Source organism: Neolamprologus brichardi, chromosome 15 (genome assembly GCF_056152115.1).
Source record: "Neolamprologus brichardi isolate AB-2024 chromosome 15, ASM5615211v1, whole genome shotgun sequence".
NCBI classification, from domain to species: domain Eukaryota; kingdom Metazoa; phylum Chordata; class Actinopteri; order Cichliformes; family Cichlidae; genus Neolamprologus; species Neolamprologus brichardi.
Window position 1 is genome coordinate 13,551,809 of NC_142118.1, and position 27,858 is coordinate 13,579,666.

A 27,858-nucleotide genomic window follows, 5' to 3' on the forward strand; every position below is an offset into this window, starting at 1 on the left:
GTCTCCGGAACGCGATTGGCGGACTTTGACGTGACGTGATTTACGCAGGCAAACATGGCGGCATTAGAGCAGTGGATGCTTGTTGCCTTGTGAAATTTATGAGGTAAATATTAGCTGCAGCTAAGATTTTGTTGCGTGGAACCCAAATAGGCGTCACTTTGATGCGATTAACTTTTCCCAGCGGCTTTGGCGAATCGTAATGCCGTTAATGCTTAAAAAAAGTCTTAAAACCGTTTCAAACGAGTGGCTAGTTCTGAGTTGAAGACCACGTTGAGCTAATTTTCCCCCGTTTTATTGAAGTGTTTCAATGGCTGTGCTTCTTTTCTACTGCTCAGGTTCAATATAAATGCTGCCATCAGCAATGACATGTTGAGACACTGAACAGTTTGGGGTTCTAGTCTCACGTCATCAGAAATGGCAAACGTTCAAACGCCACACGAGAAGGTGGTCAAATCCCATGTGGAGCAGAATCCTCCACAAACCTCCCAGACGTCTAAAGGCAGCTACTGCATTTTGTGTCGCAGCTGGTATTTGAAGCATGTAAGTGGCTCTTAATTCACCGAAGCATCTGGATTCTCAGTAAAGATGAATAACATGCAGTGTTTAACCTGCAGCTCTTTATAGATAATTTGTAATCTTGGTAATATGTCTCTAACTACAGGAAGCACACGAGCATATGCACAGCATGCTGCATCACAGAGAGCTGGAGTCAGTGTTGGGCAAGTGAGTACTGTGTCTAATTTGTGTGTTTATCACTGCTGATGACAAACACTTTTTATTCAGTCAGACATACAGTGCAGTGCAAGAGTCTTGAACCACCTCTTTTCTTTATACGTTGCCTCGGAGAAGCCAAAACCTTTTGCAGTTTTTCAAGTAGCCTTGAACAATATTGAATTCTATTCAATTTTATTTATATAGCGCCAAATCACGTTAAGGTGCTTTATATTGTAAGAAAGAAAACTCTGAAATTCAAACAATCCCCTTTGAGCAAGAATTTGGTGACAGTGGGAAGGGAAAAAAACCTCCCTTTTAACAGGCAAAAGGAGGGGCAGCCATCTGCCACAAACACTTGGGGGGTCATAAGAGAAAGTATGGAAGAAACTTACACTTTTCAACACTTGAACACAAGAAACAACACTTTTCTATTAGCAGTGGTCACAAAAGACATTATTTATTCCTATCTCTTTAGTTGAATCTATAAAAATGACAAAGTTTCACTGACATATAACGGTATTTTTAATTCTGACAGTACATGTTGTACCCTTTCTTGAACAGAGATTCCTTTCATGACTGTCAGGCATGCAAAGCTTCCTCCATGGGTTTAAATGAGTATGCCCAGCACATCTCGACCGTTCAGCACAAAGCCAAGTTGAAGAGCTTGATGTCCAAAAATGTGAAGCCCCTGTCTCTGTTTAAGACTCTCAGCACAGAGTCTATAACCCGGATCAAGGAGAGAAACAAGGCACTAAAAAGAGAGAAGTAAGTTTTTCACCTGTTTTTAATAAAACAATTGGAATTTCTCCATGTTATAATATGTTGTTGATGGAAACGACTGCCCCCTTTTTTTTCTTCTCCCGTCGTAGGAGGAAAGTAACAAAAAAAAAGAGAAAGAAACGGAAGCAGGTGGCTGGTCTGAGGCGTGCTCATTTGTCAAAGGGAACCACCAAAACAAAGACTGGTGCATCCAAAGTGGAAAAGCATAGACAGTCAAAACAGGTGCAGCTGGAGCAAAGGCAGAATGATGAGCACAAAGGCAGGAGCAATGGTGTCGTCCAGAACAAGGAGAACAAAGTATCCACTAAGCAAAGACCTCCTCACAATGCAGAATCAAGCCTTCATTGTCAAAGCAGGAGACTTGCTCCTATGTCTGGAGAGCCCGAAGGTCGAAGCTGGCATAACGCTTCTGTCAACAATCAGCCCTGCCGAGTCAAACTTGTGACCTCCCAAATGGAAAGATTTGTCAAGACTCAAGGGGGTGCCACCGACCTCTGGCACCAGATGGCAGGACCTGCTGTGAGCCAGTACAACTATCGCAGCAGGAAGTATAATGGTGCAACAAACACAGTCTTCACCAGCGACCAGCTCCCTGATAATGGAGCCATCATCTTTGATCGGAGCCAAGCTGCGACTACAGGGCAGGAAAGTGCACGCCGCTCAGCTCAACCTGCACCGGCCAACAGCGCAGCTCCTATACAAGAAGTTGATGTCACTGCCATGCTGAAGCAAATCAGAAGAGCGCTGGGCATGAGGGAGCCATGCAGAGCAGACCGAGAAGCCCGGAGACAGAAGAGTGAGGCCGGCGTCCAGGTGGCTGATCCCGTGACCTCACAACAAAGCAGAACTGAGGCAGAGCAGCCAGCAGGCACCTCCGCTCCAACTGAAAAAGCTCAGGACTGTGAAAAGAGCTTAGGAGGTGCAGACAGACTGCCAAAAAACGGGAATAATGCATCTCAGGTGGCCACCAACGGCCTGACTTCACCTAAAGGATGTACCGAAAAGACCGCTTCACCTGAGCCCGACTCAAACAAACCTAAGGTTCGAATTGCTCACAAAGCAGGCCAAGCTCATGGGGAGAAGGAGGCTGGATGTAAATCAACTACAAACACGTTGCTTAGCTTTTCAGGGGCCAGAAGTAATCAGAACTGGACTGCGGGGCATGAGGAGGTGAAAAGGAAGGCAAAAGGCAGGCAGAGGTGAGGAAATCGCCATCCAATAAGGTGTTTCGTTGTATTTGTGCTTTCCCAGTTTGGAGTTGATATTTCTTTATGTTATTTGTTGTCACTGTTTAAACTTTCAGGTTTGGAATTGAGTTGTCGAATCGTCCGACTCACCAAGACAGCTCAGTGCATCCGCAGGACTTTGACCTGCCGCTGTCCGAAGGCTTCCACTGGGAGTCATTTCCAGACTCTGTTTCGGTGCCACACTCGACTGCTCCCCCTCCATTCCGAGACACTGCTGATACTGAGCGTGACACAGGGACACAGTCGGACTCTCAGGTTCAGGAAGCTTCAGGACAGCCGGCTGCAGCTCAGGATCCTGGCAGCAGCCAGACAGCTGCACAAATACAGATGAAAGTGGAGCCAAACTTTGAGGATTTTAATGCAGATTTAAGGGGCAGCACTAGTGCCAGCAAGAGGAAACACACCACGGTGACGGTGATTAGTACTGCATGCTGTGACGTATTTCCGAAACATCCAGTTTGTCGATGCATTTCAGTGGTGATTTGATATGTTTTTGCAGGTTGACGGTCATTCTGACAAGGAGCCAAGTGGGAAAAAGAAGAAAACAAAGTCAAACAAAGGTGATTCTGATGATTAGTAAGATTTTTTTTTAGGTAACAAACCTTTTTATATGCAATGAAATATAAGAAATTGGAACAAACATTGTCACATTTGACCTCTGACCTCTTCTTCAAGGCCAATTGATTGAGCTTAAGGTCAAAGTGACAATCATGCTATATTTAAAACGATGTTTCTTGCTGCCATTGTTTGTATTGACATTATATTGGGGATGATATATGGGAATTCTAAATATCACGTTAACCTTCTACCTCAATCTGCTTTCAAACGTTCATAAACTGTCTTTTATCCTTAAAACTATGCTTAAATTCTGAGGCAGCTTAAGATAATGTAGCAGTTTTTTGAGGTGTTGGGGGGGTCAAACATTCGTCAGTCGTTCCCACTTTTTTTTTTCCCCCACTTGCAGATCAGGAACAAATGGACCAGCTCTTGGCGGTGTCACTGCGTGAGGAAGAGTTGAGCCACTCATTGCAGAATTTGGACAAGTCTCTGGTCCAGGCTCGTAATGCCCTGCAAACTGCGTATGCAGATGTCCAGAGACTTTTGCTACTGAGACAGCAGGTAATGAAGAAATGTCCAATAAATAAATGTTTGACCTCAAAGGAGCCATTCATAAGTTTGGGTTTTTCTGCTGTTTTAGTTCACTTCTGAGGTCAACAGCCTAAGAGCCAAGCGCATTGAGATCCTGCAGGGAATGCAAGGTGCGGTAGATGTACACCGGCAGTGAAAACGTGAACTCAGAATGGTTCCGTGGGCAACAAATGCTTTTCTCTCGTCTTTCTTAATCTCTTCCAGAAGGGTACTCAGGAACATCATCATCAGCGGGAGCTGCCAGTGTTCGACCTCCCTCCATTCCTCCTTCGAGCCTGTTACCTGGCTCCTCAACAACTCAGCAATCAGCTTCCACAGCTCCAGCATTATCCATCACCCCACCTCTTCCAGCTCCACTCGTTTTAACAGTGAAGCAAGAAATGTGCCATCGGTCAGTTGGACAAGCCAGCCACTTGTCCACAACAGTGCCCAGTAAAACCGATGCTGCTCAGGTCCCTCTGAACCAACCCGTATCTTTGTTTCCCTCCCTGCTGCTCCCACAAACACACTTAGCAGCTCCCTTAACTGCTGCTGCTGCCATCGCTGCCAATCAGTCCAACGCAGAGTGCTCCACATCTGCAAATATACTTCTTTCTCTTGAATCATCTGCCAGGCAGCAGCAGCAAGAAACAAGAGCGGGATTACAGGACTGTGCAAAGACAAAGATGGTGGCCAAAGAACCAGAGCCAGCCGGTGGTAATCCCGAAAGAGAAAAACGGCAACCTGTGGCAGATGACAAGGGGAACGAGAGCGACGATTCTGTTGAAATGATCGATCGCTCCAACACGGAGGTCATAGCCGTCGATGAATCGGACTGTGAGGACTCATTTGGAAAAGATTTAAAGGTTCCGGCGCAGCCACAGGAGCCACCTCACTCTGTGAATGCTGAGTTCAGCTCTGCAAGCACACAAACATCTCAACAAAGTCAGGACGACAGGTGAGGTTCACGCTTTGGATCGTTTCAGGGTTCCAATCCTGAACTTTACAGGAAAACTAATCCATTTCTCTCATCCCTTCAGTGAAATTAAGCCGTCAGCTTTGGAAGGGAAAGATGCCAACACTCCTGCAGGTGAGTAATCTCTGCTGTTTGTCAGTAATGATAAAACATACGGCCTTTTTTGAGCTAAAATTTACCATGAAAATTTCAAATATGTATTATATCTTTTAGATTCTTAAAAAAAAGAAAGAAATAAACCTAGTCAATGTTATTTCAGCATCCGTTGATGATGAGGAGCCGTGCTTGGGAGAGTTTCTAAATCACAGCGGCCCCGTGAACAGCCTTCAAGTCCACAATGGCGTCCTGTACACGTGCTCGGGGGACAACACGGCTCGGGCCTACAGTCTAGTGGTATGTTCTTAGCACTTTAAAATTTTGTCCAGTTTTATCTCTAGTGCATTTTTTTCAATTTGAGTCTTCTCAAGTATCTTTGTGGCATTGGTGCAGTTTTTAATGAAATGAGCTGACAGTTAACCACGAGCAGGGGTTAAAGTAGGATTTGGCAGGCATTGATACACGCTGGGTGTAGAATTACTAACTGTACCAGCTGAATTCAGTAAGATGTAAATAGATATTATGTAAGATATTTGGCTAATTTCCAGTTCCTATTTGCTAAAATTTCACTTGCAGTTCCCACCTGTGAAAATAATCACTCATCTTCTTGTTCTTCTCTTTCTCACATCTTTCTTCATCATCAGTGTCGCACATTATTGTTTCTTCTCTCTGTAGGAAACGCAGCAGATTCAGTGTGACAAACTGTGCAGAAACCTTGCAGACATGCTCCTCTTTAGTAGGCAGCTATAAGCTTAACTACAGCAACATCAGTTTTACGTGTGCACCATGAATGCATCACAGGGGTGAGACGTGGTGTGTTCAAGGTGTAAATGAGCCGTGGGACGTTATTTTCTTATCACTGAAGTATCTCCAGGCCATCACCAGAAGCAATGCCAGGCTGCAGCGTGTGAACTCATATCAATATGCACTAACCTGACTGCCAGATTTAGTTGCTCATTAGCTGAATGTTCTGGAATGCCGTCTTTCCAAACCTTTCTGGTCCACTTTAGCCCTGACTATGGACAGCATAGCAGATTGTAAATGGGAATAAGAGGTTGCTGGCAGTTGATTGGAGAAATTGGTCGTAAACTTGCAGTTGTGCCATTTAATGTGGTGGTTTCAGGTCCAAGCCACAGCTTTTCTTTGGAAGGTAAATGTGCTCTGTTTCTGATCTGCATTGCACTTTTACAAGTTTTACTACCACTCTGTGGTTAGTTAGCCAGTGTTTGCAGACAAGCATTTTTCATGCAAATGGATGGAAACTGAGGGCCATCTGCTAGCGACCAAATCGATCACAATGAGGTTTTTGGTACAGCACCCTCTTTGAGAGGGATTTTAATCAGACAAAAACGACTGAATGTCACTGTTTTGTCTTTAAAGAAATGTATGTCTCTTTTGTCTATTATTAACATCTATATTTTGTCTTATGTATCCAGACCAAGGAGTGCTTAACAATATTTGACGGTCACACAAATAAAATCAACTGTCTACTGGTGTCATCCATCCCAAATATGCCGACACGCCTCTACACAGGATCCAGCGATCAAACTATCCGCTGTTATAGCATAAAGGTATATAATGTCTTGATAGGACTTAAAGTGGTTGGTGTTGGACGTGTTTTTGGAAGTAATAAAGTGCTGCTGTCACAAAGTTGCCCACTGGCTGGATTTTAGTGTTAAACTCAGTCAGAATGTGTTTGTTGAAGTAAACGTGTGTTTTATTTAGCATTTATTGATTTTGTTTTATAATCGACTGTTTTCTGCAGTCTAAGAAGTGTCTGGAGCAGCTTGCCCTTCCTGACAGAGTGCTGTATTTGCACATAGCCTGGAATATTCTGTATGCTGGGACTGCCAGCGGATCAGTTGCTAGCTATGATGTAAAGGTCAGTGAAATCGGATAATTACATGCCATAGTGTTCATTTAAAAAAAAAAAATCCCTTCTCTTCTTTCCAACAACATCCTCTTTGATCTTTTTAGACTCTGAAACAGCTGGATGTGTTCGAGTGCCACGGCCCACGAGGCGTGAGCTGCCTGGGCACAGCTCAGGAGGGCGCTCGCCGGCTGCTTCTGGTCGGATCGTATGACAGCACTATCAGCGTGCGCGATGCCAAGAGCGGCCTGCTGCTGCGGTCACTGGAAGGTCACACCAAGACTGTACTTTGTATGAAGGTGGGGAAATTCTACATCCTTTAACAATCTATTTTGTCCATATCCATTGCATGTTAAAAAAAGAACTCTTAGAGAAATTCATTATAACTCTTGCAGATCTCCTCATCTCGCTACTAGATATTTCACCACACTATGAAGCAAATTAGATAGAAAAGGCTGAAACAAGATTAGGCAATAACAGACCACAACAGCTGTTGGCCAGACAGTAAAAATTGTTATAAATGAAAATACAGTACTACATTTTTTTTGTATTTGAAAATAAATTAAATGTAAGTTGGAAGTCAAAGAATTAAGTTTAGCCCAAAGCTAAAACGGTTATTAAAGTTCTCATAATCAACATCAAGTCTGTGTTGACATCAGAGTCAACATTCAGCATGTGGTAAAACTTGATAGTCATAAAATGACAACAGTGAAAATGTTTTGGCTCCTTTTTGTTATTGTTATTTTGTTTTCTGTATGTGTGGGAGGAAATGGTTGGCGGGTGTTTGGTTTATTACCTGCAGGCAGCACTTCTTGCATCTTGTTGACTTTGGTTGTTGTTGTTGTTTTCAGGTAGTGAATGACCTGGTTTTCAGTGGTTCCAGTGACACATCTGTACATGCCCACAACATCCATGCAAGTGACTTGACTTACTTAAAAAAGATCAATGGAATTATGCTAGCAGGAGTTATTAGTGTTATTTTAAAAAAAAGTTGAATTCTGTTTTAATGTTTTCTTTTTGTTTTAGTTTAGGTGTTTTTAGTCATAAAATGTTGATGTTTTATCACATGAAAGATGCAGACACCAAATCATTTCTGCTAGCATGAGGATTTTTTGTTTGTTTTTTAAGCCTGGTTAGCAGTCAACCATAAAAGGCTCATTTTCGTCCGGCAGCCGCGTAAAAACTCAAGTTTGAAAATGCAATAACTCAAGAAGAAGGTGGTGAAGGATTTTGAAATTAACACAATTGGTGCATCTACTAAAAATCTCAAAAGAATTTGAATCTCAGGGAGCTCAAGATCAAGGTCAGAGGTACTTTTTTTTTTTTTAAACGTGAACAGAATAAATTGAGAAAAATGTCACTGAAGATTTTTGAACTGCTACCGTAGAGGCACTACTAAAAGTGTCTGACGACTTCTAATCCTGGTAACCTTGATCTCAAGGTCAGAGGCCAACTTTTGTGAAAATCATTGAGGATTTTCGGATTTATAACATAGGTGCTTCTACTAAGAAGCTGAGGGCTATTACTGTTGGCTGCCGGTATTTTTAGTGTAACTTTAGTAATGTGTGCGAGCCTTGTGCTTTTGGTAAGTGATGCGTGCTTGTTATCGTTTAGTTTTGTTGCCATGTTTTCCTGTCTGCAGACGGGCGAGTTGGTTCGCATCTACAAGGGTCACGGTCATGCTGTCACATCAATTGTCATCTTGGGGAAAGTGATGGTAACAGCCTGTTTGGATAAACTGGTTCGAGTTTATGAGCTACAGGTATTATGACTCTATTTTCTTCCAAAATAGAACAGAAAAGAATGCAACAAAGTCGTTTTTGAATGGATGATTAGGTTACTATTTTTTTCTTTTGTAAATGACCGTTGCAAATCCATTTAGACTTTAAATGCTGTGCAGCATTGGTTGATGCTACATATTTGTCCCTGTGCATGTAACTACACAATTTGAGGAACTTTGATTTTTTTCCCCCCACCTTTTTGGGTATTTAAAAGAAATCATTTTTATAAAAACCTTTGTGCGTGTTTTGCTTTTTGTTTAGTCTCACGACCGGCTGCAGGTATATGGCGGTCACAGTGACATGGTGATGTGCATGGCTGTACATAAAAGTGTGGTAAGTGCAATTAAAACCGGTCCAGCTGTATTTTTTTTTTCTTTTTAAATATAAACTTGCATGGCAGCAGTTCATACAGGAAGGGATGCATAAACACTGCTGACTTGTGTCTCTGTGGTCGATTGCTCCACGCGCAGATCTACACAGGCTGTTACGATGGCAGTGTTCAAGCTGTAAAGCTCAACTTGATGAAAAACTACCGCTGCTGGGTAAGAACCTGATGTTATAAACTGGAACAGTGACTCCTGCAGCCACGTTCACACAGTGTCTTTTTCTTGATGATTTTTTGTTGTATTTGCTCTCCTTCCAGTGGCAGAATTGCTCTCTGATCTTTGGCATGCAGGATCATTTGCTACAGCACCTTACTAAAGATCACAGCAACCAAAATCTGCAGACGGTCAAGTGTCGCTGGAGAGGCTGCGACACTTTTTTTGCCACGCAGCATTCAGTCAGACAGGTAGTGAACAGTTTGTTAGCGTACCTCATTAGCTAGGCTATGTGTTTTCTTCTTGTGGTTCATTCAGAGAGAGCAGTTTGTCAGCTTTGTTTGCATTTTGCCGCAGGAGCTTCCTGAACACATGCAGACTCACGTGGAGAACGACAGTAACGTGCAGCCCTGATGGGAATGGTGGTAAAGTGATGCAGCAAGCCAGGGTGGAGTCTCACACGCACTCACATTTTTGTTTCCAGCTTGTCATTTTGGTGGTAATCTGAGATTTCAAAGTCATCAAACTGCAAGTAAAATTCAGAAATTCTCTGAGATTAAAGTTAGAAAATTGAGAGAAATACACGACACAGATTGTGTTTCAGCGAGAATGAGCAGCGGGTGATAGCTTGAGCTGGAGAACATGAGCTTCTAAATCATCTAAATCACTCTGTTGCTTTCTCCTGTAAATGCACAGTGCTGAAAATCACTAGTGTGCTACTGATGGTTATAAAATAAAGCATAATGCGATGACTCATGCAGTGCAGGCATGTAAACCTGATCAGCATATCTATGCAGAGTTAAGCCACTTGGTTTGTTTCTTCCTCTCATAAATGTGTCAATTAATCTCAGGCGATTTGTATTTTCTCACCGCTTTGTGAGTTAATAATAATATTCGGCTTTTTTCCTCTTAAAATATTTTGCATTTTTCTCCTATATTTACCACTTTAATCCCACAAAAGTGAACTTCTTTTCCTTGGACATTTATAACTGGTATTTTCTTGAAGTGCCACTAATCCATTAGATCATTTCATACTTTGTAATTTGGATTTATTTGATAATTAAAATTGTTTGTCATGAATATCATTCATTTGTATGTGAAGCTAATAAACATGCAGAAAATTGAGAAACGTGTCAGAATAACTGTGAAGTAGACTGTACGGTGAACTCCACCAGCTGATGATGTTATGGAAGCTTGTGTTCGCCACTGAAAAAAAAGTTTGCTCTCTATAAATCAACATTTCAGTTTCAAGTCTTGAAATTTCAACTTACTCAGAAGCACCTTAAAATTTTGGGGTATTTAGTTAGCCAAAATTTTGAGATGCGCAACTCAAAGTTTCAACTTTGTCTGGCAATTTTTAAAATCTTATTTATTTATATTTTTCCAGTGGCAGAATTGAGATTCCCATATGATACCCATGAGTTTTCTAGGAGACTCCTCGACTCCCCAGTCAGATGGGAGAGATCAAAGATGATGCAGCAGAAGCAGAGATACTGTATTTCTTTGACACATAGCTGAACCGCCATGATTTTATTCATGCAAAGCCTCAATTCTCCTGCTTATTATTCCTTTATTTTGTTAGCTGACTTTTGGTTTTCACATTTCTGACTGTAACTCTTGGAAATCTTCTGTTTCCTTGTTTAACTTTATTCTACATCACATATTTGAAACCAGGCTGTCCAAAGACACTCCAGCAATCTTGTATAATAAAAGTCACGCCTTAATTTTAGTACAGTATGTATTTTATTTTGTTTAATACCTACTGTATGTGTACATCAATAAAATTACAACAAATAATCACAGTGTTTGCCTCCACTTTAAAATAAAAGCATTGATTGCCACATATTCTTTACGACTTAACAACAAAGGGAAATTCTGCATCTGTGCGTGTCTGTTTACATTTCACATTAACATCTGATGTAACCTGGTTATCAAAGCTCAGAAAACCTACTTCTTATCTGTTTTAATATTTAAAAGATTACAGGAATAAACCTGACCATTAAATCTGAATCTAGAGGAAATTGGAGCAATGACGAGCTACGTCATGATGAAGTTTATTCCAATCTCACGTGATGAGTCGCCAACTGACATGGACATGATCTATGAGTACATCGTCAGCTGAAGCCACTGTAAAGAGAATAAAAGAATAATTGTCATTTACTGTAGCACAGCAAAAGCCACCTTAATGATACCATTTCTGTGTTTTGGTTTTTACTGTGTGACTCAAGTCAGCAAAAAATATATTAGAAACACCCTTCAGTGAAATGTAGTTTTCACTCTGTACAGAGTACACTTCTCGATTTCCGTAGTTCCAGGCTTTCCCCCCCTCATTTTATTCCTACTTTAAGTTTTATTCTTTACAAGGTCACAAATGACCTAAATAGGACCAGATTAAGTTATGGAACGAGGCGCAGAACAGCAAAAATAAGAGTGTCTTACCTCCAGGACGTTGAGCTTGATTATTCCGTCTCCATCTTTGTCAAAGGCATTGAATGCTCCTGTAAGAGACACAACAGATTATGGAGCTGGGTAACTTTTCAACCACTCAGAGCTGTAAAAATACATTAATTCATTCAGTAAGATAATTAGATTCAGTAAAGTAAATTTAATATCACTATATCATCATAACAATGTCTTAAATCTGTCAAATAGGCTAATAATCAGTCCTATGCAAGTGTTTTTGGCACCAGATGTGTGTGGTCTGTACTTACTGAACATGCCTTCTAGCCTCACAAAGCAGCAGATGTAACTATCAAAATCAATGTTCAGGCGTTCATCTGCATAGCGCATGGCTATGATGTCATACAGTTGTTTGTTGAGTTGAAACCCTAATATGGAGATAAATATATATATATATATGTAAATTACATCATTCTCACATTAAACTGGAACGCACGGGCAAGGAGTGCATTGACAAAATATGTTAATTCTAAAAAGAAATAATTATTGTGCTACAAATGAAAAATCTGCAAGTTTTTTCTGCTCACCTGCATCATTAACAGCATTCCTCATCTCGAAACTACTGATAGACCAGGTTTTATCTTTGCCGTAACGTTTGAAGATGAGCTGCAGACCCAAAGTTGGACAATCAGATAAAAATATATCAAGCGTGAGCAGACATCAGCTGTGGTTAAAGCTATCCTACCTGCCAGTCCTTGATCTTTTTCCACAAGTGTTTGAACTCCTGCAGATTCAGCTTTCCTGTCCCATCAGTCTGAGCACAAAAGCATCAGTCATGGAAACACCTTCTACGTACTGTTCAACCCAACTGTTTTACTTTGACTTTCCAGAATAAAGTATTTACATAAGGTGTAATGTTCTATTCTGTTACTGGGAAACTGGGCAAACAGTAGAGTTATGTGCGCGAAATCCTCTAATTGAAATCGGTTGAAAGGATACGTCCATTAAGGCGATCATACTCCGACACGTCTCGAGGCTGAAACCTTCTGACTTTATGTTATTATCTGTGGAAAAGCACAGCTCAGTGTGAATGCCGAGCACGCTGGCGGCAGCTGTAATCGCAATCTTTTCTGCGTACTCACGTTTGGAAAGCACGTTTTTTAAGATCGTTTTGAGTTCATTGGCACAGATCTGCATGTCCTGAGGGAGCGATGATTTGTTTCATATTAGCCGATGAGAGTCTTTAGTGTTGTCCTCAAACTAACTGTGCAATACTCACATCACCAGCAATCTGTTGGTAAATAGCCCTGAACTGCTTTTCCTCGTCGGTTTCCTCAGGTTGGAGAAGTTTCCGCTGAAGGAGAGAGGAAAGAAATTATTTACAAAGACAGGTTCACAAAAAGAAACGTGAAGGAAAGAAACACTGATGAACTTTGCTGTGCAGCAGTAACTAAATATTAGAAATAAGGTTTCAAAGTTCGAATGCTTCTAACTCAAAGAGTCCAACACCTGTAGTTGTGGAAGAAGAAAGTTTTCACAGGAATCTGTGCAGTCTCATGAAAAACTAAAACATGGCTGATTCAGTCACTTGTAGAACTGCACAATAACCTGAAGTAATCATTTTCTGTATGACTTTATGAGTCTTTACAATGTTGCGTCAGTTCATTGGGGACATTTGTGCACAGGACCTCGATTCTTTTCTTTTTCAGTCATTCTGTTGTAGATTTGTTGTTGCACGACCCAGTTTCAGCTTTCGGCAGCTGTTGACAGATGGCCTCACATTTGGATCTAGAATACTTTGGTATACACAGGAGTTTATGGTTGACTCAATGACAGCAAGGTGTCCAGGTCCTGTGGCTGCCAAACAAGCCCACAGTTTTTCCAGTTCAGTTTCTCTGAGCATTACCTTGGGGTGAACTTGGTGATGCATCCACTCCTGGGAAGATTGTTGCATCGTATTGACACACAACAGAATTTTTCTCATCAGTAAACAGTCAAAACCTCTGATTTAAAGAGGTGCTCCCACTTTCTGATGATCAATTAATCAAGTGCATTTGATTACAAGCACCTAAAAGCACTAACAGTATACGTCGTTTCTGAGAGGACCGCAAAGAAAACTTGTGAAAACTTTTTTACACGAGTTATGGATATAAGTTTTAAAACTTAAGTTTATATAGACATATAAGCGATCAAAGTGGCACCTTTGAGGAATTCCCTCTTTCATCAATTCATGACCCAAAGCATGCATCCAAATCAACAAAGACTGGTTTCACCAGAAGATTAAAGTATTGGAACGGCCCAGCCAGAGCCCAGACCGGACTCCACTACTGAGTCTGTGTTTGGCTTTGTGGGGAAATAATTGTGGATAATCTTCTTTCTGCCAGAGAAGGATGTTTCCTGATGTTCGAAGCAACAAATTTGGGTCATTTTCAAGAGGTTTTCACTTGAAGATTTCACTTTCATTTTACACAGAACGCTGTACACTCAGTCAGTCTCTATTTGGTAATACTGTGCAGTATAATGTAGTCCAATACATCTTCTCTATCATAGGATGCATTTATAGCACTCATAATAATCAGTTGCTGCTGACATTGTTGTAAAAGTGTAAATCAAATTTCATATAAATTAATTAAGTCATATTTAAAGGTAGTGTTACACTGAAATAGATTGACAAAGTGTTTTGCTTTGTTATTGTTGTTCTTGTGAGCAAGTCACAAAGTTATTTAATTACCATACTAACTGATCTTTATAGGCATTATAAAGGGAAAGCAGGTGTATATCTATAAGGTGTAACATTAAAAAGAGGTTTTCATGGCTTTTATCAGTCTATTTAATCATTAAATGATTGGATGTGTTTCTCTATGATACCAGAGGAGAGCAGCATATGGGAAAAACAAGACTGCGGACAGCTAACATTAGAGTGTCTCTACAGGAAAACAGGTGCAGCTGAGTTACTTGAGCTCTACTGGCTTCAGACTCAATTGTTTTATTCCCAGTCATGTTATTTGATCCAGTGAAGATTGCATTTTGGAGTCATCAGTCACCCGGAAGATATGACAGACATGAGCTGTTTGCCATGTGACAGAAGACTCATCATTAACAGTTTATCTGCTTCCACACCAAGGACATTACCTTTGGTTTCTTCTTCTTCTCCCCCCGAATCGTGTCGTGCTCGATTTCTTTGCTGGCCAGTGCTCTATCTGACACAAATAAAATAGGCTGGCATGTAGAAAAGACAAAAAGAATTTAAAAAAAGAGTCAGTTTGCAGTAATCCCACTGGTCATAAACTCTACATTTAATATTGTGTCGGCAAACACTTCTAATAGCTGACACGTGTTGGAAAGGGGCAGTGAAGAAATAGCACGGCAAAAAAAGCAGCCTAACAATCCAACTGCTACAGACATTCATTACCTTTTCTTTCTGTTTCTTTTCTTGCTGATGACCAATAAGACAAGAGAGACAAAATGATGAAATGAGATGAAATGGAGGAGGAAACACTTGGAAGTTCAAGTCTATTAGTTGGTCTGAGTACAGAACATATGCATCAGAACAAGCTAGGGAAAGTTCAAGAGTAAAGTTAATGGATATGTAAGACACAAAGCTGGGCTTTACAATCAAATTCTAACCGACATTGCAGTGATCTGTAGGACATGCTTATCTGAAAGGCATATTAATGCAGACTTTAAACAGGGAGTGGGATGTTTAGTGTCATATTCGGCCAAATATATATATGTATGAATAAGATTGTGGGCGGGGCCCTGCCACTTTTTGTTTGAGCAGCCAATTAGGAGTGAGTGAGGTTAAGTGGAAGGGAGCTTGTTTCATACAGTGGATTAACTGAAGGGGGTGCACCTAGGAAACATGAGGGTTATTTTGAACCAAATATATGCAAAGCTACTTAAGTTGAGTTCAAGAATACGGAGTTGTATGTGAGCATAGTGTTAAAGTTAAATGTGGCATCTAATGACTGTCTGCTGCACTCCATGGAAAGATGAATTTAGTATTTTGATCCTTCTTGAAGCGGGACTTTTCCCCCCAATATTCTTTATCTTTTCTACTTTTCATCTCTAGTGCTTTGGTGTAAGGAACTGAACCTGCATATTTGTATGTATGGATTAACACCCCGTCTTTGTGTCCTTCATCAGAGTCCTTCAGTTATATTAAAACTCCCATAAAAAGGAAAAGAGGTGATCTCCATTTCCATTTTGTACAAAAGAAACAATTAAAGAAGATATAGTATGGTTTACACTTCCCCAAACAGTCAATACACTGTCACAGCTGAGAAAGTCCATTATCTTCATTAACTGAGTATGATGAGGGAGTTGAGTGTTACAGTAAGGATGTGATGCAACCCCAACTAGCAAATTTGGCACTGTATAAATAAATAAATAAAATTGAATAGATGTTTTTGAAATACACTCACCAGCCACTTTATTAGGTACACCCATTCAACTGTTTGTTAACACAAATCAGCCAGTCATCATCGTGTACATTTCTTCAACAGCAGCAGAAGAACAGAAAACCGAGGTTACAGTTTGCACAAGCTCACCAAAATTGGACAACAGAAGATTGGGAAAAAAATTTGGGCGGTCTGAGTCTCAATTATGGATGGTTGGGTCAGAATTTGGTGTAACCAACATGTAGGCACAGATCCATCATGCCTTGTATCAACAATTCAGCCTGCTGGTGGTGGAATAATGGTGTGGGCACCTTTTGGTCTCCTTAGTACCAAAAACATTTAACTGCCAGAGCCTACCTGAGTATTGTTGGTGACCATGTCTATTCCTTTCTAACCACAGTGTATCCATCTTCTGATGGCTGTTTCTAGCACAATAGCATGCCATGTCACAAAACTCAGATAATCTCAAACTCGTTTCTTGAACATGACAATAAGTTCACTGCACTCAAATAGCCTCCACAGTCCCCTGATCTCAATCCAAAAGAGTACCTTTGGGATGTGGGGGAACGGGAGAGTCCTATCATGCGTGCAGCTGACAAATCTGCAGCAGCTGTGTGATGCTATCATGTCAGTATGGACTAAAATATCTGAGGAATGTTTCCAGCAGCTTGTTGACTAAGTGCCATGAAGAATTAAGGCAGCTCTGAGAGCAAAAAGGGTACAACCTAGTACTATGAAGGTATGCCTAATGAAATGACCGGTGAGTGTGTGTGATTAAAACAGGTTTCTAAACAGGAAAGATAAACCAGCCTTTCAGTTTACAGTCCACTGCAATAAAAGCAAGAACATATTTCAACCCCACTGCTTCTAACATTACGCTGCAAACCTGCGTTTGATCTAATCCAATCGTAGTCTCTGCCTCCCTGTGGAGAAAAGCAAACATACCTCAGCAATGCTGCCTTTCTACATCTTGTAATTTTAAAAGCAATTTGGCTCTCAAGAAAAACACGATAGTAACCCTTACTCTGATGTGCTCTGCTTCTCAGAGAAGACCCTGAGGATGAACTCTCCTTCTTCGTGGGGTTTAAAGATTGTGGGGATGATGACGTACTCACCGGGAGGCAGACAGAAACGCTCCGTTACCTCCCGCAGGTTAATGTAACTCTTGCATTTTGCCTTGGAGGCTGTGTAGAGGAAGAAGTCCTTCTGCAGATGTTGATTCTGCCCACACATCTGCGAACAGGGGTGTAGAAATGGTGACTTGTTAATGATAGCAATAAGAAATATTATAATGTATTGTAACTTTTCTTCCCCCCCTTTTTATACAAGTGAAACTTCTCTTGGGGATACAAGCAAATAAAGTGAAAGATGCAAGATCATCATACCTCCTTCGGCACCTGCAGAGACACAAAAGAAGTTAAATATCAGGTTAACTTCTGAAATCCTGGACACGTGTGTACTTTCTGAAGAAAAAATGAGGTGTGATCACTACCTCGTAGATGGAAAAGCCTATGGTGAGAAATTTGGCCCCTTGATAGCGCTGCATCCTTCGACCTTTCTGCATCAGTGCCACGACAACAGTGCAGGCCACCTGCTCGTCATCCGGGTCATCGTCCTCCTCATACAGCTGCAGATGATACTGAGGGTTTGTCCAAAACGTGTCTGTAAAATACACAAAGTAAATATGCAGCACAGATTCATATAAACACGAATTATGTAAGCGAGAGTTTTTACAATATCGTCTTTTAAAGGATGAAAGCTGATCCAAAAAGAACAAAGCCTACCTGGGAAGTTCCTACAGCCACCAGCAGAGCTTCCTCTCACCCAGCGACCCTCGTGGACCGACACTGTCCAGGTGTTTCTTTCATCCCCCTGCAGCGTGTCGGGGGTCAGGTTGCACATCTCCAGCTTGCTGAAATTCTTCTTGAAATCAGCAAAGGACATCCTGAAGTGACACACAAAAGAAGTAAAAATAAAAAAAGGTGCTTGCTGAGTAAATACAGTCACTAGGTTCATCATTCCCTCACAATGCAATGCAAACGAATGGTTCTCAAGTAGGAAAATGTTAAGTAAACAGTGGCAGAACAACTCCAAAGAGTTTTACAGATATTTGAGTACAGTTTAATACATTTAGCATTCACCTGGGTTTTATTGGCTTTTGAAATTTGACTGTAGTATTATACTGTAAAAAGTTAGAAATTGTATCTCTTTGCAGGTTCATTTTGTAGTGAACAAAACTGCTTGGTGGGTGGATGGATGGGTTTTGCTATTTATAGGTTTTTATCAGTAGTGGGGCAACAAAGAGGCCATGCACGGTGGCAGTTGAAAAGTCATTCTATATACAATGATATCTCAAAGTCACCATAAGGTGTTTGACGCTAAGCTGTGATTTGAGCTGAACACTAACAGTGATAGTAGCTATATTATACTGTAGTAGTAACTTCTCACAAAACTGTGGAGGAAAGATTAAAAAAAAAAAAGTTAAATCATTATAGACAAAAAGGTGTGTGGGAAGGTGTTTCACTCACCAGAACTCACTTTCCTCTATGGTCTGTTTTTTCAGGTTTTCTCTGTCTGCAGTGGAAATTGTCGACCATTCCTTTGACCTGTGGAAAGATCAAATTTCCTAAATACAAACTAAGCAAATAGGAGAGACTATTTTTTTTAATTATGCCGGCAAGTGGTGAGACCTCCACTACCATCATGTCTTACTTAAGGGTGATATGCTGCATTATTTAAGAGTAAAAATATACAAACTTTGCACTCCAGGGTCCTTTCCAGAGCACAAAACCCCAGGGATTGCGCAAACGAATCAGGCGAATTCTTGTGTCCTTTGAAACCTCATCACACTTGCAAAGAAGCAGGAAAAAAAAAATAACCAAAAAAATGCCTTGTCCACCAGACGATGTGCATTTACATGGATGTCTCACTCTACCTCCTCCAGGCTTATGATGGAATAGGCATGACCCCTGACCAGCCCCTGCTCAGTCCGACTCTCCAATTCACTCTCTGAAGAAACCTGACAGACAAAGCATACATCATATGTTTTATTATTAGACTGCATAGTAGCTTTGACTGATTCACAGTTCAAAATAATCCTTGTTTATCCTACACTTGGTATTGTTGTGGACACTCAGTTTATTCCCTGTCCGAAATAAGTCATTTTAACTCTAAGCCATTTCAAGCCAATAACAGCAAAACAGCAGGTGGGTGGGGCTGTGTGCCCGAGAGTTATATATGACAGATATCTGCTCTCTTTGACAGAGCTGAGGGGAGGGAAAAAATGTAGAAAACTTTGTGTGAAATCTGTGCATTTGACTTGCTAACACTTAAAATAAAATAAAAGAAACATGACAAAGATTGATGCATTAACCTCAAACACATACATCTATGGAGCAGCCCATCAGTGAGCCTCTCTCCAGCGCATTCTTCATGATCTTGTAGAGCTCTGTGGGATCATCAGACAATTCAAAGTACTCGGTAACTCCACCTGTGAAATCCTCCATGGCTTCCAAAGTGTTCCCTCCTTTCAGTGCCTCATAAGACCCGTGCAACCTGAGAGAGAGGTCAATCATTCTGGTCAGTGTGCTGACATGTGTGTTCTCCGGGGCTGATACTTTTCACAGAGCTGGCTGCCAATTCGGGAAATATGAGGACGCTCGAGGTGTGTCACAAATCAGTGTGAGAGTACACTGCAAAAGTACATACGGCTCAGTAACACAGTTCATAATTGGTTGCTAAATCGCAGTTCAAGACTGAGATTCGTTGTCCAGACTAAGACATTTATTGAAAAACCAAATTTGCGTTAAAAACACCTGAAACAGTTCAATTCCAGACTTTTTTTCAATAAGAAGAAACAAGAACTGTCGTTCAGTGTATGGACTGGAAATCCGAACCACGCTGAACAGCAACGCATGTCAGATGACGGTGTGCATGACTGCTTGACTGCATGGGACATTAATAGGCTCTGCTTACTTGGCATAAGCTTTTTCCAAAAGAGCGCTCCAGAACTCGTTCTTTCTGAAAGACTTTGTGAAAACCAGCTGCTTGTTGCAGGTGGGAATGCGGTCGTCCACGACGACATCAATCCACTCGCCATAACGCCAGAACTGAGTGTGGAAACGACAGAGAAAATCATTGATGACACAGCAAAGTATTTTTACCATACAAGGAAAATAAACATGATTTATTTATTTATCAATTTTAAGTAAGGCGAAACAACTGATAACTTTTCATGTGACATGTGAAAAACATCTTTTAAACTTTTATCATCAGCTCAAAATGTGTTCTATGCCCTGGACTACTGCAATTCATTGTTTTCAGGAGGTCCAAAAATCTCCCTGAAAAGCTTTCAGTTAATCCAAAATGCTCCAGACGGAGTACTGACATATAACTGACATATAGGGACTATAAAGAGAGCATATTTCTCTTATATTGGCTTCCTTTCATTGGCTCCCCTTTAAATCCAGAATTGAATTCAAAATCCTGCTCCTCACATACAAGGTCTTAAATTAACAGGCCCCAGCTTATCTTAATGACCTTTTAGCACCATATCACCCCATTAGAGCACTTTGCACTTAGTTGTTGTTAATAGAGTATTTAAAAGTAGAATGGGAGGGAGAGCCTTCAGTTTTCAGGCCCCTCTTCTATGGAGCCAGCTTCCAGTTTGTATTCAGGAGACAGACACTATCTCTATTTTAAGATTAAGCTTAAGACTTTCCAACAATTGCATATAGTTAGGGCTGGATCAGGTGACCCTGAATCCTCCCTTAGTTATGCTGCAATTGGTGTAGGCTGCTGGGGGACTCCCATGATGCATTAAGTTTTTTCTTTTCAGTCACCTTTCTCACTCACTATGTGTTAATAGACCTCTCTGCATTAAATTGTACTTGTGATTAATCTCTGTCTCTCTTCCACAGCATGTCTTTTATTCTGTTTTCCTTCTCTCACCACAACTGGTCGCAGCAGATGGCCGCCCCTCCCTGAGCCTGGTTCTGACCGAGGTTTCTTCCTGTTAAAAGGGAGTTTTTCCTTCCCACTGTCGCCAAAGTGCTTGCTCATAGGGGGTCATATGATTGTTGGATTTTTCTCTGTATGTGTTATTATAGGGTCTACCTTACGATATAAAGCGCCTTGAGGCGACTGTTGTTGTGATAAAATTGAATTGAACTGAATAAACATGAAGCAAAGATTCTGGGGAAATTCTGTCTGAAAAAAGGCATCAACATTTTTTGTTTGACAGAAATATCTGTATATTCTTCATCATATCATATGTTTCACATTAATAGATACTATAGTATAATTCCATGTTGACATATTTGGATTTTTTAAAAAAGGTTTTATTGTCATCTACTCAAATGTGATTTTGAGTTACTTCTTTAAAATTTTATAACACTTTATAACACTGTGTTTATTTAAATATGTTTTTGAGGCAAACATTAAACCTTTTTCCCCATTGTATTAATTTTAAAGACTGAGCTATGAGTGAACATATTCACAATCAGGTTATTAACACTAAATACACTCAACAAAACCAAACCAAGGCGCATTTTTATACTTTATCCAAGAACATAAAAATGTATTTATAAAAAATTACTCTCCCACTGACCAAATGATCACAGTAAAAGACTAATATATCTAAATCTGAAATACTCTTTGATATATGTTTTACTTGGTTTTCCTTTTACTAGAAATTTGACACACATAAAATGGTTTTCTGTTAACAGCACGATGCCCAAAATGTCACATTTCAACCTGGAAGTGGAAGATGCCGGCATAGTTTTCGGTGAAGTTCTGGTCCGGGGGAATAACTCTGTACAGCAGCTTCTCGTTCAGCGTGAGACAGGCGATGGCAGCCAGCAGCCAGCAGTCACCTGTCGACAACAGATTGATGAGCTGTGATTTCATCCAAACAAATTACTTCACAGGGTAACAGAGTTGTCACACACCAAATTGCTGCAAGTGTCAGAATTCGAACTCAAACTCAGGCTCGAGGTCAGTAATTGTTCAGTGTGCTCAGTTGCCCCATGGCCAATATAAAATCAGCCTGCAGATGAAACTGACACTTACACTGCTCGACTTAATGTTTTCAGGCTCCGGTAGCTGTTTTGTTTGCTGTCATCCATTTTATAAAAATTAGTTAGAGGCAGGGCATTTGATAGTAAACTGTTCGCACTGCCAATTTAGAATCACTAATTAACCTATTAATTAAAACCATGCATGTTTTTGGACTGAGTACCCGGAAAGAATCCACACAAACATGAGGAAAACATGCAAACTCCACACAGAAATGCCCCAGCTGGAGCTTCTTGCTATGAGGCAACAGTGCTAACTTAACATACAGGCTTAAATCACCACTGTAATGTCTTTTCAAAAGAGTGAAATGTGGGTAAAATCACTTTTTTGAAAGCGAAGACAGTTCAGATATTACCTAATTCTCCCTGACAGATGTCTGTTCTGTTGGCTCCATCTATGATGAACTGGGGGTTTTCACAAATTTCCTGGAAGACAAAAAACGTCAGGAAGGGAATTTTTTTTAAAATATGTTATGAAATCTCAGTCGTTTCACATTATGAAAGTAATGATGTACTTTCTCATTTAACCAAAGGATGTTCTCAATGACATAATGCATTTGTTATGTGTCAGCAGATGACTTAAATGAATTAAAAGGCAGAATAATTGTTCTTTCCATGGAGAATCGGTATAGAATCTCAATTGTTATATTTTCTTCATCCAGGAAGTGAAACTCTTGAGATTAAAAATCTCTTTTGCAACACTTCCTGCGTCCTGACAGGCAGTTACCCCGTGAGAAACCTGAGCACCAAGAGAAAACCCAGGACTTTCTTTCTTTGCTCCACTTTTCCTTTGGTATCAAACTGCATGGAAAAAGTTGGCTTTGTATATAAAACCAGAAACTTTGGTTCCAAGTTATTTGTACAGATTAAGCTCCTGATTATAATGTAACTGATACCAGACAAAGGTTCTGTACGGCTGTTTGTGTTCATACAACTTTAATATCTGCTTTCAAACATCAAATGTATGTTTATTCAGTAATTTGTATCACAAAATTATTTTTCGACATCAAATTATCTTGATCCCAGAGTTTTGTTATGTATGTTTAAATATATGATATATTTTATACATGTATAAATCTGTAATGATTTTAAAACCTGTTATTTAAAAGCTTAGGGAGAGGGTGGCAAAAGCTTGGAAAAATAAGTGGTACTAAAAAGAAACAGCTGGGGAAACATTTTGCAATTAAATAGTTTATTTGGCAACAGGTTAGTAATATGACTGGTTTAAAAATAACTTATTAGAGAGGCAAAGTTTCTCCAGAGTAAAGGGCAAAGCTTCACCAATCTGCAAAGAAAACTGAATTCACGAATTGTGGCACAATTTTAGAATATTACTCCAAAATGTAAAATTGCGACAACTTGGAATATTTCATCATTTAAAGTGAATAATATCATCACAAGGTTCAGAAACTCTGGAGAACTCTGTGTATCAGAAAGGCTGAAAATCATCATTGGATGGTCATAATCTTTGGGAACTGAGGCAGCACTGCACGATTCTGGCGTGGGAATCACTTCCAAAAATCTTTGAATGTGGACACAGCTCATTCTGCAATCCGCAAATGCTTTGTGATGCAAAGAAGAAGCCATGTATGAACATGATCACATCTAGAAATCTCATTTAAAAACGACTGAAACAAACTGAAAAACTGTTCATCTCTGAATCTACGATCGTCTCTGAACTCAGCCTGTGCATCTGAAAAGGCACTATCAGCGCTGAAAGGTATATACGGGTTTTAGAGTGACATGTGCTCCTATCCGGACAACGTCTATTCAGAGAGAGCCTTACTTATTCCAGAAACACAATGGTAAACCACATATTGTGTCTATTAAAAAGCACAGCTTCGTAAAAGAAAAGTCCCTGTGCTGAACCTTTTCAGAATTGGGTTTGTAAATATCTGTCTCCTCAACTCTTCTCTCCTCGTGTCATTTCCTCACACTTTTGGAATGGATTAAGGTCTTTAGTTGAGGAGTTTCAAAGATTTGAAGCTTGTGAAATGATAAAGGGGATTTGTCCATCCTGACATGCTGCCCTGGTTTGCTTTCTGTTTTTACCAAACTTCTCATGGTTAGATTTCAGATTACCGCTTCCCCAACACTCAATTTATTTGCAATATAAAATATATAAAATATAAAAGCTTATATTTCTGTTGATGGAAAACTAAAATCTGGATTTACAACTGAAAGCAAGTGATGTAATGCCTTCTGCCGGCTCAGGTTTTGGAACCATGCGACGCCCTCTGCATTCACTTCATATTTACATGGAAGCTCCTGTTAGAGGCCCACTGGTATAAAAGACCTCACCTCATAACTCCTGATTACAAATGTATTTGTAAAACAAGGCGTTGTTGTCCGGACTGTCTACTACAATGTATATTCACACACATATACATACATGATTTCAGCATTTGACTTAAGTATGAATTATGCTGTGGGTCATACATCTCCATTGTATAATACAGCCTGTGACTAAGGCCATAATTCCCCTGAATTAAAATGGAAAATGTATTTTATTTGAAATTACAACATAGTTAGATTTGGTACACAGAATATAATGTAAGCAATTTTTAGTAGTGTGCAATTTCATAATAATTTTGAAGAAAAACAAACTATTTTTCCCCATTTTACATCATAAAATATAAGAATGCAGTTTCATGTTCCTGATTTAAAGCACCCTCCACAGCTGACCCCTGTGTGGCATTCAAGTATCACTGATCTCAGCTGAGTGTCTCACGCTTCAGTGGTGAAACATGAAGCAGCAATCAGCCTTCATGTTAGTGTTATACTGGATTTACAAAGCAGGCATTTAAGAATGGGATTAGTGAATAATGTTGGGTTGAAAATTATTTTCTTATGATTTAATGAAAATGTAAAAAATATATCATACCATCATGCTGAAAGGAATAGACAGAAGAGCCATATTTATGCTGTTCATACAGGTTGTGATTATTAATGCAATACATATATGTATTTATTTATTTTTATTTAACACCTTTTATAATCTTACACCCGGGTTTTTAAACAACTTTTTATCCTAACTTTTGCTTTTCTTTTCATTTTTATCATACTTCCGTGAATTTTGTGTAATGGAATCAAATGCCTTTGTACAAAACTAAAAAGCGGTGAATAGGAAAAAAAATGTAATACTTCCACTTTGTTGTGGTTTTAACTCCACTTCCTTTATCTGATATCATATATTACACTACAGATTTCAATTTTTTTGTTCTTTTTGTTCGCTCATCCAGCCAAAGGATCGATGAGCTGATGTCATGGCGAGGCATCAACTGTCCACAAATCTGTCCGCCCACAATTGACAAGAACTAGGTGTGTCACGAAGTGTATCAGTTTAAAGCTCTTAAATCCATGACACATACCACAATGTTGATACTCAAAGTTTTTTTGTGCATATTTCCAACCTGTACATGCTATGCAAGGTAAGAAATATAGACACTGTAGCTCATAAAGCATTTATATTATGAAGGAAACATTAAATATGCTAAAGGAAAAAACAGCTGATTAGCAAGGTGTCCAGTTGGATCCACTGATTTATTTACTATGTAATGATCCAGGTGGTCATCTTACATTCGTGAGCTAATATTTGGAATAATTCAAAAAGAGCATTTTACATGATTCATAAGTTTTGTGTAACAGGCAGTACTTTTCTCATCGCTGCTTTTGCCTCTTGGTGTTAATGTCTTTCTCAGTGTGTTTGCATGTAACATGAACATGTCTGAATACCATTTGCCAAATGCCACTTTAACGACTGTCAGTCTGACTTATTTATCGCTAAAGGCAAACGCCCTGGAAAAGTATCAAACCCGAGGTCAATGCTGAGTTGCCAGTTTGAATCCCAGCACCAGCTGAGTGCGACCCTCTGCGTGAGAGTCACAGCTGTCTGTGATTGTAGAACGTGATAACCGAGCGCAATGCGTGAGCCACCATGCAACCGTCTGAACCTGACACTCCAGCCGTGTGGTGTGGAGGAAGTGATAAGGTACACAGATTTAAGAGAAGCACCTATGTAAACATGTAAGAGACTCAATCGCATTATGTGCAACTTGGCCTAAACGACACGATCCCTGAAGACTGGCACTCACCGACGGACGTTTCCATTCAATCTTCATTGAAGGTTTACTACTGTAGAAAAGTGAGGAGTCATCTGCAGGGAACAGAGGGTCTTCAAACATAACATTCTTCTCCACATATTTGTCTCGCAGCTCCAGAAAGGTCTTAAGACGCTTGGCATCTTTGACGGCTTCATTCCTGCTGAGAATTGCTGAGTAGATGGAGTTTGACCCTGCATTTGGGTACTCAGCTTTGGTATCCAGCTGGAAAGATGTCTCAGTTTCATAAAGTGCTTTCACCTTTGTTTCTTCAACGAGAGGCACTTTGCCGTCTTGTTTCTCATCTCCCATCTTGTTAGTGAACTCCTTGGCCTTTCCTCGGCTCTCTCAAGTGCAAAACGGAAATTCTGTTGCACAAGACGCTTCAAAATAGCCCCAAAAACGTTCTTGTAACCTCCCTGATTCCAGTACTCACTTTTAGTTCCTTTATTTAATAAAAAGTGCTGTCATGGGTCATGGGCAGCCACCAGTCTTGCTCTCACACCAGCACTCACTGTTGTGTCCCTGGAGCTCATTGAACCTAATTATAGACCTTTTAAAAGAGGGGCGGGGGCTTCTCAGAGGGAAACTCTGACCCTGTCCTAACATTTCCAAGTCACAGTGAGAGGTTAAAAAGGGTGGTCCATATTCTAAAAGAGCTTAATCAATTTTTTTTAAAACTTTTGACAAGAAAATCTGCAATGTGGGTCAAGATGAGACTAGAAAATAAGCTGCTACTATAGTCTGGTGTTCACTAAAAAGTCCTCATGCCATTTCTTAAAAAATATTAATTGAATTGTTGGTTAGTCCTTTTTATAATGTACAGCTTGATAATTACTACTTTCATACAACAGTCAAAGATACACTCACTGGTCAATTTGTTAGGTACGCCTTGCAAGTACCTGGTTGGACCCTCTTTTGCCATCAGAGCTGCATTAATTCTTCATGGCATAGATGAGACAAGGTGCTGGAAACATTCCTCAGAGACTTTAGTCCATATTTACATGATAACATCACACAGTTGTGATGTGAGGAGAGATGTGAATCTCCTCTTCCACCACATCCCAAAGATGCTATATTGCATTGAGATCTGGTGACTGTGGAGGCCATTTTAGTACTGTCAACTCATTGTCATGTTCAAGAAAACAGTTCGAGATCATTTGAGCTTTGTAACATGATGAGTTATCCTCCCGGAAGTAGCCAGGTAGATGGGAACACTGTCATCATAAGGGGATGGACGTGGTCAGTAACAATACTAAGGTAGGCTGTGGTGTTGAAATGATGCTCATTGGGTGCTACATTGTTTTTCCAGTCTTCTATTGTCCAATTTTGGTGAACGTGAACGAATCCGATCTGCTTCAACATTGTATGTTTTGTGTGCTTCAAAGATGTTCTTCTCTATATCTTGGATGCCATGACTGGTTATTTGTGGTTATCTGACACCTCAAAGCGCTCTGGGAAGTCATCTGCAAACTCTTTCTGACCTCTGGCATCAATGAGGCATTTTTACCCAAAAAACGTTGCTCACTGGATATTTTCTCTTTTCCAGACCATTCTTTGTAAACGACAGCGATGACACCAACAACCAGGCCACAATCAGAGTCACTTAAATCATTTTATTTCCCATTCTGATGCTGAGTTTGAACTTCAGCAGGTCATTGTCAGTTAGTTACACAGGTGTACCTAACAAAGTGGCCAGTGAGTGTAATTAAATTTACATACAATGGGCAGTGAGGAAGAATTATTCTGGAAT

General features: G+C 40.2%; 2 protein-coding genes across 2 annotated transcripts; one reads left to right on the plus strand and one right to left on the minus strand.

The window, feature by feature from the left end:
- On the plus strand, positions 1–10,928 carry znf106b (zinc finger protein 106b). The gene is made up of 21 exons (XM_006792547.3): positions 1–103; positions 336–540; positions 662–723; positions 1,276–1,479; positions 1,584–2,693; positions 2,798–3,155; positions 3,241–3,301; positions 3,706–3,860; positions 3,940–4,000; positions 4,095–4,827; positions 4,910–4,959; positions 5,105–5,238; positions 6,378–6,512; positions 6,707–6,823; positions 6,919–7,110; positions 7,663–7,725; positions 8,454–8,573; positions 8,854–8,925; positions 9,063–9,134; positions 9,236–9,382; positions 9,489–10,928. The coding sequence occupies exons 2-21, from the start codon at positions 415–417 to the stop codon at positions 9,543–9,545; spliced, it is 4,029 nt and encodes a 1,342-aa protein (XP_006792610.2). The 5' UTR covers positions 1–103; positions 336–414; the 3' UTR covers positions 9,546–10,928.
- capn3b (calpain 3b) lies at positions 10,856–26,619 on the minus strand. The gene is made up of 23 exons (XM_006792546.3): positions 26,100–26,619; positions 22,362–22,431; positions 21,686–21,804; positions 19,907–20,040; positions 19,318–19,486; positions 18,867–18,950; positions 18,689–18,780; positions 18,460–18,537; positions 17,716–17,876; positions 17,424–17,593; positions 17,317–17,328; positions 16,956–17,164; positions 16,818–16,854; positions 14,944–14,967; positions 14,664–14,750; positions 12,811–12,885; positions 12,674–12,731; positions 12,531–12,595; positions 12,277–12,345; positions 12,119–12,197; positions 11,843–11,959; positions 11,571–11,629; positions 10,856–11,258 (listed from the first exon to the last, which is right to left on the minus strand). The coding sequence occupies exons 1-23, from the start codon at positions 26,415–26,417 to the stop codon at positions 11,232–11,234; spliced, it is 2,313 nt and encodes a 770-aa protein (XP_006792609.2). The 5' UTR covers positions 26,418–26,619; the 3' UTR covers positions 10,856–11,231.
- Positions 26,620–27,858: the final 1,239 nt, after the last annotated feature.

Excerpts from the sequence above, each read along its gene's own strand:
- znf106b (XM_006792547.3), top strand. The coding sequence starts at position 415 with ATGGCAAACGTTCAAACGCCACACGAGAAGGTGGTCAAATCCCATGTG. Across the intron at positions 6,824-6,918 it reads TTGCTAGCTATGATGTAAAG|ACTCTGAAACAGCTGGATGT; the intron begins GTCAGTGAAATC and ends TGATCTTTTTAG. Across the intron at positions 7,726-8,453 it reads TACATGCCCACAACATCCAT|ACGGGCGAGTTGGTTCGCAT; the intron begins GCAAGTGACTTG and ends TCCTGTCTGCAG.
- capn3b (XM_006792546.3), bottom strand. The coding sequence starts at position 26,417 with ATGGGAGATGAGAAACAAGACGGCAAAGTGCCTCTCGTTGAAGAAACA. Across the intron at positions 12,596-12,673 it reads AAAAAACGTGCTTTCCAAAC|ATAATAACATAAAGTCAGAA; the intron begins GTGAGTACGCAG and ends GCTTTTCCACAG. Across the intron at positions 12,198-12,276 it reads AAAAGATCAAGGACTGGCAG|CTCATCTTCAAACGTTACGG; the intron begins GTAGGATAGCTT and ends TTGGGTCTGCAG.